General features: G+C 35.1%; 1 protein-coding gene across 1 annotated transcript in view; it reads right to left on the minus strand.

The window, feature by feature from the left end:
* Window positions 1–16,128, minus strand: part of RP1 (RP1 axonemal microtubule associated) — a gene marked incomplete at its 3' end in the record, with an annotated part of 246,194 nt that overhangs the window by 172,252 nt on the left and 57,814 nt on the right. Inside the window, exon 3 of the mRNA XM_084230564.1 lies at window positions 14,250–14,413. Within this exon, the coding sequence (XP_084086690.1) occupies window positions 14,250–14,413 (164 nt within the window). The remainder of the gene's footprint in view (window positions 1–14,249; window positions 14,414–16,128) is intronic.

Below are 16,128 nucleotides of genomic sequence, written 5' to 3' on the forward strand. Positions count from 1 at the left end.
GAGACTGAAAAAAACAAAGAAAATAATCCAGTCAAAGAATGGGCAGAAGAGCTAAAAAGAAACTTCTCCGAAGAGGAAATGCAAATGAAAAAATGTTCAACATCACTTGTAATCAGGAAAATGCAAATCAAAACTACAATGAGATACTATCTTACACCAGTGAGAATGGCACATATTAAAAAAACTAGCAACAACAAATGTTGGTGAGGATGTGGAGAGAAAGGAACTCTCCTGCACTGTTGGTGGGAGTGCAAACTGGTCCAACCACTATGGAGAGCTGTGTGGAGATTTCTTAACCTACTATACATAGAGTGTCCATATGATCCAGCAATTCCACTCCTAGGTATTTATCCAAAGGACACAGAAACATCAATTCCAAAGAGCACCTGCATTCCTATGTTTATAGCAGCACTATTTACAATATCTAAGCTTTGGAAATAACCCAAATGCTCAAAAATAGATGACTGAATCAAAAAGATGTGGTGCATATACACCATGGAATATTACTCAGCATTCAAAAAAGATAAACACATGCAATTTGCAGCAACATGGATGGCACTGTAAGGGATCATGCTCAGCGAAATAAGCCAGAAAGAAAAAGAAAAATATGGGATGGTCTCACTCATAGCAGGAATCTAGAAAACTTAAATAAGGGACCAGGAAAAAGAATAACTATAAGAAAGAAAATATCAAAATTAACAAACAACTATAAACCAGAGACACTCTATGGGGGGTAAGGGGCGGGAAAAGGAGGGTTTGGGGTGAAAATAAGGGGGTTGTAATTGTATGGGAATATAAAAATAAAATTTAAATTAAAAAAATGAATGGCACATATCAAAAAAACTAGTAACAACAAATGTTGGCAAGGATGTGGTGAAAAAGGAACTCTCCTACATTGCTGGTGGGAGTGCAAATTGGTCTAACCACTATGGAAAGCTGTCTGGAGGTTCCTCAGTCTACTACAATTGGAGCTACTATATCACCCAGCAATTCCACTCCTAGGGATCTATCCAAAGGACACAAAAACGTTGATTCAAAAGACCACCTGTACCCCTATGTTTATTGCAACACTATTTACAAATAGGTAAAACCTGGAAACAACACAAATGCCCAAAAACAGATGATTGGATCAAGAAGATGTGGTATATATACAAAATGGAACATTATTCAGCAATCAAAAAAGATAAAATCATGCCATTCACCTTGCCTCCAGCAACGTGGCTGGAGGTAGAAGGAATTATGCTCAGTGAAATAAGCCAGAAGGAAAGAGAAAAATATCAAATGGCCTCACTTATAACAGGAATATAGGGGAACCAAATAAGACATCAGGGTAAAAAATAATAACAGTGCAAAACACAACAAACAAAAACAGGCAATTATAAATCAGTCATACTCTAGGGGAGGAGGAGGGAGAAGGATCAGAGGGAGGGAGAGAGGAGAACAGGGGGCTGAGGTGATGGTTCATGGGTGCATTGGGGAAGGAAATTCCATGGGGACTACCCTTGAGGATGTGGAGGGAAGCAAATATTGTTTAATAATGAACAACAATGTAAAAAATTAAAAATATAAATGGGAAATAAAAAAAAATTGGAAGGAAAACTGGAAAATTACAAATGTGTGTCAACTAACACACTCTTAAGCAAACAATACAAAGAAGAAATTGCAAGGGAAATTTAAAAATACTATGAAATGAATAGAAAAAATATAATTTACAAAAACAGGGAATGCAATGAAAACAGAACTCAGTTCTCAGAGCAGAACTCAGTCAGTTAACTAGACTGGCAGGCATACTGTGAGAAATATTTCTTTGGCAATTCTGATCTAATAAATCCAGAGACACTAAGCAAAAAGTAGAAAAAGATAAAAAGGAAAGGAAGTGGAGAAGTAATGTGTTAGGAGAAGAGGAAGAGAAGAAAGGAGGAAAATAATGAGAAAAAAAGAAAAAGAAATGAATGAAGAGGAGAGGAAGATTTCAAATTAACAAATAGCTTTACAAGTTAAGGAACTAAAAATGGAATCACAGGGCCTCCCCGGTGGCGCAGCGGTTGAGCGCTGGGTTGCGAAGCTGCCCGCAGCCTCTGCGGCGCTGGTTCGATCCCCGGCTGCTCCCCGGCCACTGGAGGAGGGTCCCGCATGGCGCGCAGACCTCTCCTGCCGCCCGCTGCTCCCCTCAGCAGTGTACTTCAGTCTTTCTGCCTGCTCTGCTCCCCGCTCTGGCTCTGGTGAATTCTCTCACCCTCCCGCGCTTCTGACTGTACCCACTGCATGTATAAACAAAACAAACAAACAAATAAATAAATAATACATGCCTCTTTAAAAAAAAAAAAAAGAAAAAAATAAAAATGGAATCACAAACTTAATGAAAGGGTAGCAAAAGAAAGTGATAATAAATATTAGAATGTTAATAGAGACTAGAAGAAAGGAAATAATTAGAAAAGAAATGAACAAAGCATAAATCTAGAAGGCAGTTCAAAAAGGTCAATGAAACCAAGAGCTCTTTCTTTGAAAAAATAAAGATGACAAACCTCTACCAAGGCTTAATAAGAAAAAGGAAAGCTAATAAGGAATTTACAACAGACATCTCAGAAATTCAAAAAATAACAGACTGATTTGAATAACTTGCATGCCAACAAATAGGGAAATCAAGACTAAACACTGAATTTGAATGGAAAAATTAGAAGCAAGAAAGTTGAAAGTGTAATCTAAAGTGTCCAATAAAAGTCCAGAACAAAGTTTCACTATGAGTTCTAATAAACCTTCAATAATGATCTCAAACTCTTCCAAAAATAAAGAAGCAGAAATTTTGGTTTTCAGGCAACATTACCTTGATGCCAAAAGCTGACAAGAATATGATCACAAAAAAAAGAAAACTACAGATCAATCTCCCTGATAAACATAGATGCAAAAGTCCTAAACAAAATCTTAGCAAACTGAATTCAATTATTACAATAAAAGAATCATGTATCATGACCAGGTGGATTTATTCCAAGGATGCAAATCAATTATTTTCACTACATTAACAAAAGGAAAGATAAAAATCAATGATCATATGAATGCATACAGAGAAAGTATCTGTCAGGATTCAATACCCGATTAGGATAAAAACCTCTAAAAAGTGATGACAAAAGAAACATACCTCAATATAACAAAGCCCATACGCAACAAAACCACAGCTAACATCATACTCAATGAAGAAACACGGAAAGCTTTACCTCTATCAAGTAAAAGACAGGGAAGCCCATCCTCAAAACTACTCTTTAGTAAAATATAAGAATTCATAGCTAGAGCAGTTAGGCAGGAAAAAGAAATTAAAAGAATCCAAATTGGAAAAAGAAGAGGTAAAAATTATCATTATCAACAGATGATATAATACTATACATAGAAAACCCTAAAGCTCCACTCCAAAAACTATTGAAAAAATAACAACAGTAAAGTGGCAGGCTACAGAATCAACATTAAAAAGGTTGTTGTATTCCTACCTGAAAACAATGATCTAAACAAAATAGAAATAAGTCAAGTAAACAATTTATGATCTTATTAAAAAAATATCAATTACCTAGGAATTAACACAAGAGGTGAATTAACAGAGGAGATTAAAATATCTATACAACGAAAATTATAAGACATTGTTAAAACAAATAAAAGAGAGCACAAAGAAAGGGAGAGCATCCATGCTCATCAACTGGAAGAATTCATATCACTAAAAGGCCATCTTACCCAAAGCAATATACATATTTAATGCAATTCTTATCAAAATTCAGCAGTTTTTTTCAAGGAAATATTATTACTGAAATATGTAATAGCCAAAGCAATTCTAACCAAAATAGTAGGCATACACTCCCAGACTTCAAATTGTACTAAAAATCTATACTAATCAAAAGTATGGCATTGGACTAAAAACAGACACACAAATCAGTGGAATAGAACTGAGAGCCCACAAATAGACCCCTGCTTATACTGACTGTTAATATACAACATAGGAGCTAAGAAAAAGTCTGTTATAATACAGAAAGTCTATCTAACAAATGGTGCTGGGAACACTGGACAGCCAAATGCAAAACAATGAAACTAGACCATAATGCCACACCATAAACAGAAATTAATTCATAATAGACCTAATACTTGGTTGTAAGACCTGAAATCATAAAACACATAGAAGAATACATATGCAAAATACTGTGTGACATTGGCTTTAATGAGTCTTATGTGACTCCACTGCAACTGTAAAAAGACAAAAAATTAAAAATAAACAAATGGCCTCCCTGGTGGCGCAAGGGGTTAAGATGCAATCTATGAAGTATCCACAGCCACTGCAGCAGAAGTTTAATCCCCAGCCAGGGAGCTACCCACATGGCATAGCAGACCTCTCCTGATCCTCCTACTGTTCCCCTCTCAGCAGTGTATTTCAGTCAGTCTGCCTGTTCTGTTCCCCACTCTCTCTCTGATTAATACTCTCATCCACACACACACACACCTCTGGCCTGTACCCAAGTTCTTGTATGCATAAATAAATCTTTTAAAAATTAATTAATTAATTAAAAAACAAACAAATGGGACATACTAAATTCAAAAACTTCTGCAATGGGAAAGGAACTATCATTAAAACAAAGTGACACACTACTGAATAGAAATAAATATTGACACATTATACATCCAAAAAGAGACTGATAAGCAAAAGCTAAAATGAACTCATATAACTCAGCAATAGGAAAATAACCCAATCAAGAAATGAGCAGAAAAGTTAAATAGACACTTCTCCAAAGAAGACATGCAATAGCCAACAGGACAAACTGTTCATGACTTATCATCAGGGAAATGTAAATAAAAGCACAAGGAAATACCACTTCATACCTGTGAGGATGGCCCATATCAAAAAGACCAGAAACAGCAAAAGTGCTGGCAAGTGTGTGGAGAAAAAGTAACCCTATTATACTTATGTTGGAATGTAAGATATTCCAATAGCAGTGGAAAACAGTATGATGGTTTCTCAATGCACTAAAAATAGATCTACCACATGATCCACTAATTCCAGTCCTAGGTGTCTATTTAAAGACTACAGAAACACTAATTTGAAAGGATATACACACTCCTATGTTCAATGCAGCAATATTGACAATTCCAATTACAGAAACACTCTAAGTGCCCGACAACAGATGCAAAAAAAAGATATGTTGTATATACAAAATGAAAAACCATGCAGATTATTTTTTAAAAGGTTATACTATATGTGACAACATGGATGGAACTTAAGGATATTTATGGTAAGCTAAGTGGAAAGACAAACACCAGATAAGTTCACTCAAGTGTGGAATAAAAAGAAATGCTCAAAGAAATAGACAAAACTAAAACAAACCCTAGAAATCCGACAACAGAATTGAGGCTACCAGGGGAGGATATAGTGGTAGGTATAGAGCAAAGGGAGGAGCAGGCCCGATGGCCTATGGTAGGATTATGAGTGCTATGGTGGTGGGTGTTGTATGGTATATATGTTCACATATATGAAAATAGGTGTGAACTTACACCCCTTAATCATATGTAGTTTTGTAAACTATTATTAACTCAATACAAACTATACAATTAAAAGAGCACATTCTAACAAAAATTGGTATACATAGGCAAAAGAATAGAATTAGAATTTTAGAATTATATGCAACATATAACTAACTGGACCAAAGAACTAATACAAAAGAAGGCAAAGGAGGTAAATCTTCATGACCTTGAATTTGGTAATGTTTTCTTAGACATGCCATCAAAAGCACAAGCAACAAATAAAAAAAAATAGATAAATTGAACATCATCAAAATTAAAAATTCTATGTATCAAGGGATACTATGGAAAGAATAATAAGATAACCTACAAAGTAAGAGAAAATATTTGCCTATTATATTTTTGACAAGGATCCAGTAATTCAGAGTATAGAAAGAAGTCTTATAATTCAACAACAAAAAAGAAAACAATCCAATTCAAAAATAAGTCAAGGATCTGAATAGATATTTCTCAAAAAGAAAGATATGCAAATAGATGAAAATCTCATTAGAAAATATTCAATGTCATAAACCATTAGAGACATATAAATCAAAATTACAATGAAATACTAATTCTTGGATGGGAGATTTGGCTAAAACTTTTTTTTAAAAAACTGATAATAAGTGTTGGTAAGGATATGGAGAAACTGGAATCTTCATATATTGCCATGTGAAATGTAATGAAACAGCCACTTGGAAAATAGTTAACACAGAATTATCATATGACTAGTAAATTCCACTGCTAGGTAGACTACAATAAAAGAAATCAGGTGGCCAAACAAAATACTTGCACACTGAAAATTCATAGTAGCATAAATACTATCCAAAGGGTAAGAACAATCAAAAGGTCCATCACAAATGAATGGCTTTTAAAAATGTCCTATTTCAGGCCTCCCTTGTGGTGCAAGGGGTTAAGCACAGCACTATGAAGCAATCTGCAGCCTCTGCAGCATGAATTCAATCCCTGGCCCGCTAGGGAGCAACCCACATGGCACAGCAGACCTCTTCTGTCTTGCCCACTGCTCCCCTCAGCAGTGTATTTCAGTCGGTCTGCCTGTTCTGTTCCCCACTCTGTCTCTGGTGAATCCTCTCACCTCCCTCCTCCCACCCCCCACACACACACCCTGCACCTCTGGCCTGTACACTAGCTCTTGTATGCATAAATAAATAAATCTTTTAAAAAAATAAGAAATAAATCCCACTTTATATAAAGGAGGTTTGACTAGAACTTTTTCTTAGAATTTCCCTCAACCCCCAGCTCAGCTACCAGCACCACAGGAGTAGACACAGGTCATAATCTGGGCCATGCAGAAAATATGAGGAAAAAAACAATCAAAGCAAGGAAATTGAAACAATCAAAACTCTTCCAAAAAACAGAAGTTCAGGACCAGATGGCTTCACAGCAAGTTCTACCAAACTTGCAATGACAAACCTATTCTGATCAAAGTCTTTCAAAAAATTGAAAAGAAGGAATACTCTATAACACATTATGAAGCCAACATAATGCAAATACCCAAAGCACACACAGATAATCAAAAAGAAAAAAAGAAAACTATAGACCAATCTTCCTAATGAACACAGATGCTAAAACCCCCAATAAAATCTTAAAACTGAATTCAACAATGCATTAAAAGGATTAAACATTATGACTGGGCCTCTCCGGTGGCGCAATGGTTGAGCGCTGGGTTGCAAAGCTGCCGGCAGCCTCCGCAGCGCCTGTTCGATCCTCAGCCTCTGGGTGAGAGTCCCACATGGCGTGCAGACCTCTCCTGCCACGCGCTGCTCCCCTCAGCAGTGTACTTCGTCAATCTGCCTGCTCTGCTCTCCGCTCTGACTCTGGTGAATTCTCTCACCCTCCCGTGTTTCTGACTGTACCCAGTGCTTGTATTAATAAATAAATAAATCTTAAAAAAAAAAAAAAAACATTATGGCCAAGGATTTATAAAGGGGCTTTTAAAAAAGGACTTACAAAAGGGACATGAGGATGATTCAACACCTAAATATCAATCAATGAAATTTACCACATCAACAAAAAATGAAAATAAAAACCATATGATAATATCAATAGATGCTGAGAAAACATTTGATAAGATCCACATCCATTTATATAGAAAACCTTTGAAAAATTGGGGAAAAATGGAACATACCCTAAAATCCATATATGACAAACTCACAGCTATTATCACCCTAAGGGTGAAAAACTGAAATGCTTTCCCCTGTGATACAGTATAAGACGAGGATATCCACTCACTACTACTACTCAGTGTGGTATGAAAGACCGAGTTACAGCAATAATGCAAGAAAATTACATCAAAGGAATCCAAATTGGGGAAGAAGTAAAGCTATCATTATTTACAGATGATATACAACAAAGAGAGTATCCTAAGGACTCCACAGAAAAACTAATTAAATAAATAATCCAGTTCACCAAAGTGGCAAACTACAAAATCAAAATACAAAAATTAGTTGCCTTCCTATTTGCAAACAATGAACTAAAAGAAGAAATTAAGAAAGCCATGTCATTTACAATCTCACCAAAGAAAAAAAAATTAAATACCTAGGAATAACTCTAACAAGGGAGACTAAGAATTTATACAAGGAAAATTATAAGGCTTTCTTAAGAGAAATAGAAGACACAAAGAAATGGAAAGACATTCCCTACTCATGGATTGGAAGACTCAATAGTGTTAAATTGGCTATCCTACCCAGAGAAATTCACAAATTCAGTACACTCCCAGTAAAAAATCTCAATGATGCACTTCAAATAAGTAGAACAAATATTACTGAAATTCATATGGAACCACAAAAAAACGCCAAATAGCCAAAGTTCTACTGACTAAAAAGGGGGAAATATTGGCATTACATTTCTAGACCTCAAACTATACTATAAAGTAATAATAACTACAACAGCATGACAATGGAACAAAAACAGACACACAGACCAATACAATAAAATTGAGAGCCCAGAAATAGAAGCACAAACATGTATGTAAGGACAACAAATCTACTGTAAAAGATCAAAATATATATACTGCAACAAGGTTAACCTCTCCAATATATGGTACTCTGAAAACTAGTCTGTCACATGCAAAAAAAAAAAAAAAAACAATGAAACTAGATCAACACAACCTCACACCATACATGAAAATCCACACAAAATGGATTAAATGCATGGATGTAAGACCTGAAACCATAAAATAGTTAGAAGAAAATATGTGAAGAACAAGGAACCCTCTTATACATTGGTGGGAATGTAGTTTGGTCCAGCACCTATGGAAAGCTGTGTGGAGATTTCTCAAAAGACTATGATCCAGCAAAATTCCACCTCTAATAATATAACACAAAAACACTAATCAAAAGGAAACTTGCACTCCTATGTTTACTGCAGCATTATTAACAATATCTTTACTGCAGCATTATTAACAATACCCAAGATATGAAAACAACCTAGATGCTCCAAAACAGATGAGTGTATCATGAAGATGTGGTATATATACCCAGTGGAATATTAATAGGCAATCAAAAGAGATGATCTCATGCCATTTGCTGCAGTATGGATTGAGCTGAAAGGGATTATGCTAAGTGAATAAACTAGAAAGAGAAAAATAAATACAGGATGCTGTCATTTATATATGGATTACAGAGAAAGCAAAGGATCAAAGACAACCATTATTTTTATTTATTTTTTATTTTTACATTGTTCATTTTTTATAATGTTTGATTTCTCCCCTCAGGTGTAACCCCCACAAAATTCCCACCCCCAAATCACCCAAGAACTGTGTTCTTCCCCCACATTTTTTACCCCTCCCCCTCTCCACTCCCCCTCTATGCAGTATGTCTCAGTTCTATAGTTTGCCAGCAAATTTTTGCCTTTTTTTTTCCCTAACTCCTTGTTTGGTTTCCCTATATTCCTCCTATAAGTGAAACCATTTGATTTTTTTTTCCTTCTGACTTATTTCACTGAGCATATTCTCCTCCAGCTCAATCCATGTTGCTATGAATGGAACGTGTTTATCTTTATTGATTGTTGAGAAGTTTTCAGTTGTGTATTTATAGCACATATTCTTCATCCAGTCATCTGTTTTTGAGTATATAGGTTGTTTCATACGGAAGATCCATTTTTAGTAATTTGAGGGTCCTCCACGCATCTTCCCATAGTGGATGGACCAGTTTGCATTCCTACAGCCAATGTAAACAGGTTCCTTATTCTTCACATCCTGGCCAACATTTGGTGTCATTAGTTTTTTTTTAATGTGAGCTATTCCTCCTGGTATGAGTTGATAGCTCATTGTGATTTTGATTTGCATTTCCCTGATTATAAGTGATGCTGAACATTTTTCATGTGCCTGTTTGCCATCTGCATTTCCTTTTTGGAAAAGTATCTTTTTAGATCTTCTGCCCACTGTTTGACTGAATTCTTTATTTTGTTTTTGTTGAGCTGTGTAAGCTCTTTGTAGATCTTTCCTAAAAGTTCCTTATAAGTTGTATGGAGTGCCAACATTTTCTCCCCATCTGTAGGGTGTATCTTCGTCTTGGTTATGGTCTCTTTTGCTAGACAGAAGCTTTTTAGTTTGACGTAGACCCAGCTGTTTATCTTTGCCTTCATTTGCTTTGCTTTGGGAGATGAATCTTTAAAGATGTTTCGGAGATATACATCATGGAGTATCTTGCCTATGTTTTCATCTATATATTGTATGGTTTCAGGTCTTACATCCAAGTCTTTTTTTCTATTTTGAGTTGGTCTTTGTGTATGGTGTGAGGTAGTAGTCAGGTTTCACTCTTCTGCATGTAGTGGTCCAGTTTTCCTAGCACCATTTATGGAAGAAACTGTCCTTGTTCCAGTGCATATTCTTTGCTCCTTTGTCATAGACTAGTTTTCCATAATATGTGTGGCTTTATGTCTGGGTTTTCAATTTGATTCCATCAGTCTGTATGTTTTTGTTCCAGTCTCATGCTTTTTTAATTATTATGGTTTTGTAGTACAGTTGGAAGTCCAAGAGTGTAGTACCTCCATTCTTCCCTTTTTTAGACAAAGACAAACTTTAAAATCAACACTTGAAAACTGGCCATTTATCTGAGGGCTCCATGAGGGGCTGGAGAGAGGGATGAGAGCAGGTGTGGGCAGTAGAACACAATGGACTGTGGTGGAAGATATGGGTATTTAGGGGAGATAGAGCTATGAAAATCACATCTAAAAAGGAAAAAATTATATTACCAAAATAGTCACAAAGATGTGAAACAATGGTACTTCATTAATAAGAAAAGATGATTACTTTTCTGTATAAGCTAATATTTATTATTGAAAAGACCAAAGATAACCAGGAGCAAGTAAATACATAAAATCTTACCCCTACTCTTAATAAATGCTTGAATGCATAAATGAATGCCTAGGCTTCAATCATTTACCCTTCAATAAAAATATGCTATTTAATTGAAATTAGTTTAGTTGCAAGTTTAATTTCCCTTAATTTTATTGCTAATTTTAAATGTAGCTGATATGTTATATATAAAATTTTATTATTAAAGAAACAAATAACCAAAATGGGTTTTGAAATCAAAAAAAATCTAGAACTAGAGCATGGTGATGGTTGCACAACTTAGCCAATTTACTAAATACCACTGAATTGTGTATTTTTAAAATGGCTAAATTGGCAAATTTTGTTTTGTGGATTTTGCCACATTGAAAAAGAGAAAGAATCTATACAGGGAAATGATAAAGAAAAATGAAATAAGGGGCCTCCCCGGTGGCACAGTGGTTGAGCACTTGGTTGCGAAGCTGCCCGCAGCCTCTGCAGCACCAGTTCGATCCCTGGCTGCTGGGTGAGAGTCCCACATGGCGCGCAGACCTCTCCTGCCGCCCGCTGCTCCCCTCAGCAGTGTACTTCGTCAGTCTGCCTGTTCTACTTTCCACTCTGGTTCTGGTAAATTCTCTCACCCTCCCGTACCTCTGACTGTACCCAGTGCTTGTATAAATAAATAAATAAATAAATAAATCTTTTTAAAAAAAGAAAAAGAAAAGAAAAATGAAATAAGAAGAAAAAGTTTATGTAAGAACCTGTACAAGGAAACAATGTGAGGAGGGAATGCTACAGACAATGGTGGTGGGCCATGGGTGCTTTGGTGGTGGGTGCATATATCAACAACACCTGAAATGGGACAGGGGGAGCCCACATTTCTAAAATACAAACAATGATATAAACCAATGTTATGTCAATAAAAAATATTTGTAATAGGAAAATAAAAAAAATTATCAGAATGAATGATTTCTATAATGAAAACCATTATAAAATTAATAAACTTAATGCAGTTATAAATATAAATTTAGTTACCCCAGGACTCAAGCAAGAAAGGACAAGATAACAGAAAGAGTAAAATGTAGGTAGCAGTGCTTAGGGGGGAAAAAAGGACCCTCAAACTATGCAAATGGTGTCCTGCCTGAGAAGCAAAAGGTATAATAGATTAAAGGCATTCTTTACTTACTATGGAATTCAGAATAATTTAGACCTGTACACCATATGAAGATTTAAATTGATTTAAAAGTAAATTTGAAACAACAAAACAATAAGTAAACAGCTCAGACTATCTTGGTATAGTCACTTCTAAAACTATTTCATACACATTCAAAATAATGGCACTTATAGTGACCATCCATATAAGAAAGAAATTTTTTTAAATGAAGTAACATTGGTTTATATATGAAGTGTACATCATTATAAATCAACATCTGGATATATTATCTGATTTTCACCACTGAAAGTCTAATTCTACTCTTCCCCATACAAGTGGTCCTTTTTACCCAAGTTATCAACCCCTCCTTCACTACCAATAATCACTAATCTGTTCATATAATCTGTAAAGTTTATTTTTGTTTTAGTAAATTCTTTTGCTTTGTGTCTTTATCTAACACATATGAGAGAATTCATATAATTTTTTTGTTTCTCTGACTTATTTTGATTAGTATAAAACATCTTGGTCCCTCCATATTCTTGCAAATGGCAGGATTTCATCCTTTTCACAATACTTTCATAAGTATTCCATTGTGTGTGTATATATACCATAGCTTTGTTATTCAATCATATTTCTATGAGCATAACTTCTGACTATTGAAAATAATGCTGAGATGAACACGGAGGTACATGTAGCTCTTCGAAGAAGTGTTTTTGTAATTTTTTTTTGTAAATACCAAAAAGTGAGATAACTGGATCAAATGGAATTTTTATTTTTTAATTTTTTGAGGAATCCCCATAATGTTTCTCATAATAGCAGTAACAGTTTACATATAACAACAGTATATAAGGGTTCCCCTTTCTCCACGTCCTCTCAAATACTTCTTGCTTTGTATCTTTTTATTTTTAAGATTTATTTATTTATTTATACAAGCACTGGGTACAGTCAGAAGCACGGGAAGGTGAGAGAATTCACCAGAGCCAGAGCGGGGAACAGAACAGGCAGACTGATGAAACACACTGCTGAGGGGAGCAGCAGGCGCGGCAGGAGAGGTATGCACGCCATGTGGAACCCTCGCCATCGAACTGGTGCTGCAGAGGCTGTGGGCAGCTTTGCAGCCCAGCACTCAATTGCTGCACCACCAGGGGAGTCCCTGCTTTGTGTCTTTTTAATAAAAATCATTCTCTCAGGTGTGAGGTGTTACCTTATTGTTTTGATTTGCATTTCATTAATAACAGATGATGAACATCTTATGTGCCTGTTGGCTATCTTGATGTCGTCTTTATAGATGTGTGTATTCAGATCATCTGTTAATTTTTCAGTTGGGCTTCTTCATTATTTTTGTCATTGAGTTTTATGAGTTATTCATATATTTTTCATATTAACCCCTTATTAGATGTATGATGTATAATACACCCTTTTCATATTTATGGTGCTTACTTTTGCTGAGTCATAACATTTCTTTGAATATTGACTCATACAGAAATATAGAAATGATAGTTCAATCTTAATTATGAATTTGATTCCAAATTGTTCAGCCCATTTTGTCACATATGTAGCCTCAAGTTCAGGTTGCAAACACCCATGATCAGAAGGAGGTAATTATCATGTAAGTATGTAATACACTTAAAGATACAATTTTCTGACTGTGATTTTAATCTCTACCAAGTTCAAAACAATCTCTCTATACATGCAATCATTCATTCAATAAGCTTTATTAAGTACCTAATAAGTGCAAGGTGCTTGACTCATTTCACTCTTGCCTTTGATTATTAATCTTTTGGACTTTAGCAACATGATACTGGTCACCACTGCTTCATCTTTGCTACTGCTGTTTCTGCTTACAGCTTGATGTCAATGTGTCTAGCTATCACCTAATAATTTGATGACAACTTCTTTGCCCTCCTTTAATGAATGACTTTATTTTCCCTTTTTTGATCTTAACTTTGAACCTTAGTTGTTAAAGTCTCAGACTGAAAGGAATAAGCCCATGTACCTGATAGTCACCAGTATAGAAACAGTAAGTGCTAGACATTACTTTTCTCAAGTTCTTGTTCTCTTATTGTATTGTAGCTTTAATTGTCTACAATCTGCTTGAGCAAAAGATGCCATGATTACTGTTGACCGATCTTCTATAGCACACATGGTGTTATAATACAAAGTGTCCAATTCAATAGATTGCTTCATACATGCAATTCAATAGATTGCTTCACACATAATGTACATACAAGCTGTATCACCTACATTAACAGGTTTGAAATTATTTTTATTACTTACAGTAAAAATGTTTTCATTGCCATCTTGAAATTGCACCCCACCAGCTCCATAAAGATATATGGGAGCTGAACTTCTATGTTGTCCATATAGTGTAATATAAATCTGTGAAGTTGTCCCTGCATTTGGCAAATCACTGGTGATGATGGAAACTTTCCAGTTACCACCTATAAAAGCACAAATAACACATATTACAACAACTTATAAAAATGCAAGACTCAGGAGCCTCCCTGGTGCCGCAGAGGGTTGAGAGCAGCTCTGTGAGGCTGTCCGCAGCCTCTGCAGTGTGGGTTTGATTCCCGGCTGGCCAAGGAGATTCCCACATAGCGTGGCAGACCTCTCCTGCTGAGCTTACTGCTCCCCTCAACAGTGTATTTTGGTTGTCTGCCTGTTCTGCTCCCCGCGCTTTCTCTGGTGAATCCTCTCACCCTCCCGCACCTCTGGCCTGTACCACAGCTCTTGTGTAAAAATAAATAAATCTTTTTTAAAAATTAAAAAGCAAACAAAAAAATGCAAGACTCAGAACATCTAGTAATCATAAAATTAAGGGAATTCTGAATAGACATAATTTACTCTTCTCCATCTCCTCTGGAAAATTGCTGCAACACAGGATTTAGATACAGTTTTTAAAACACTCAAATAAAATTACTATGTAACTTAACTATGTAACTGTAAGAATATTTCTCAGAATAACATAAGTTATGTTACCATTTATCCCTTCATGCCTGGAATCTAAATCATTATATAAATTCTCTTAAATTTCTAGCATTTTGCCAAATTATTTCCATATTTAGTTCTATATGTAATATATCCATTCAGAATTATACTTTTTGTGATCTTTTAAGTACATACAGTCATTTTCCAAAATAACAATTATAATTTATATAAGCACAGAAGTTGGAATCAAATTAAAAAGAAATTTGTCAATGGGTACAATTTGCTCACTTATTATAAGTATCCTTAATTGATACATGAAGTAAGAAGGTACCATGAATGTTAAGTACATTATATAGCATCTGTCAGCAACAGCAAAAATCACTAGAAAACATGGCTGATGATGAATGTAACTGAGATTAACTAATCATTACAGCATATGCTAGTGGTATGATATTACTCTCTCTGACTTCAGTTTATTTTGCCAGTTTTGTTTAAACAACAGTTGATCGATAAGAAAACTAAAATAACAAAAAAAAAGGGAATACACTGAAGATTATATAAAAAGAATAAAGCCAATAAAAGTCAGAACTATGGAATTAACATTTTACTCTTTAGACTGATTTTTCTCTCTCCTGAATTTGAACTATAATGTATTTCCCACCTTGAAAAACAAATTTCCAGTTTAAGAAATAACAAACTGGTTAAGGTATACAGCATGATAGTTTGATTTACATATAATGTAAAATAATTACCACAATAGGTTCAGTTCATAACATCTTCTCATAGAGTTAACAATACAAAGGGGAAAAATGGTTTTGAAAAAACTAACAGGATTTGCTCTCTTAGCAACTTTCCTATAGACCAGTATTAGCTATAATCATCATACTATATATTACATCTCTAGTACTTATTTTTTAATATATTTTACATCATTTTTCATTTTTGTACAACAAGCATTTTTATCTTGGTTATATTCCCTATACAATTAAACCTGGAAGTTTTCACCTTTTATTTTTTTTTAAGATTTATGTTTTTTAGATTTTTTATTTTAACATTTACCATTTTTTTACATTTTTTACACAATATTTGCTTTCCCTAACCCCCTCATATTGAGTCCCCATAGAATTTCCTTCCCCAAGGCACCCATGCACCATCACCACAGTCCCCTGTGCTCCTCCTTCCCACCCTCTCACATTTCTCCCTCCTCCTTCCCTGCAGTATGTCT

Source organism: Talpa europaea (assembly GCF_964194135.1).
Source record: "Talpa europaea genome assembly, chromosome: 3".
NCBI lineage: Eukaryota > Metazoa > Chordata > Mammalia > Eulipotyphla > Talpidae > Talpa > Talpa europaea.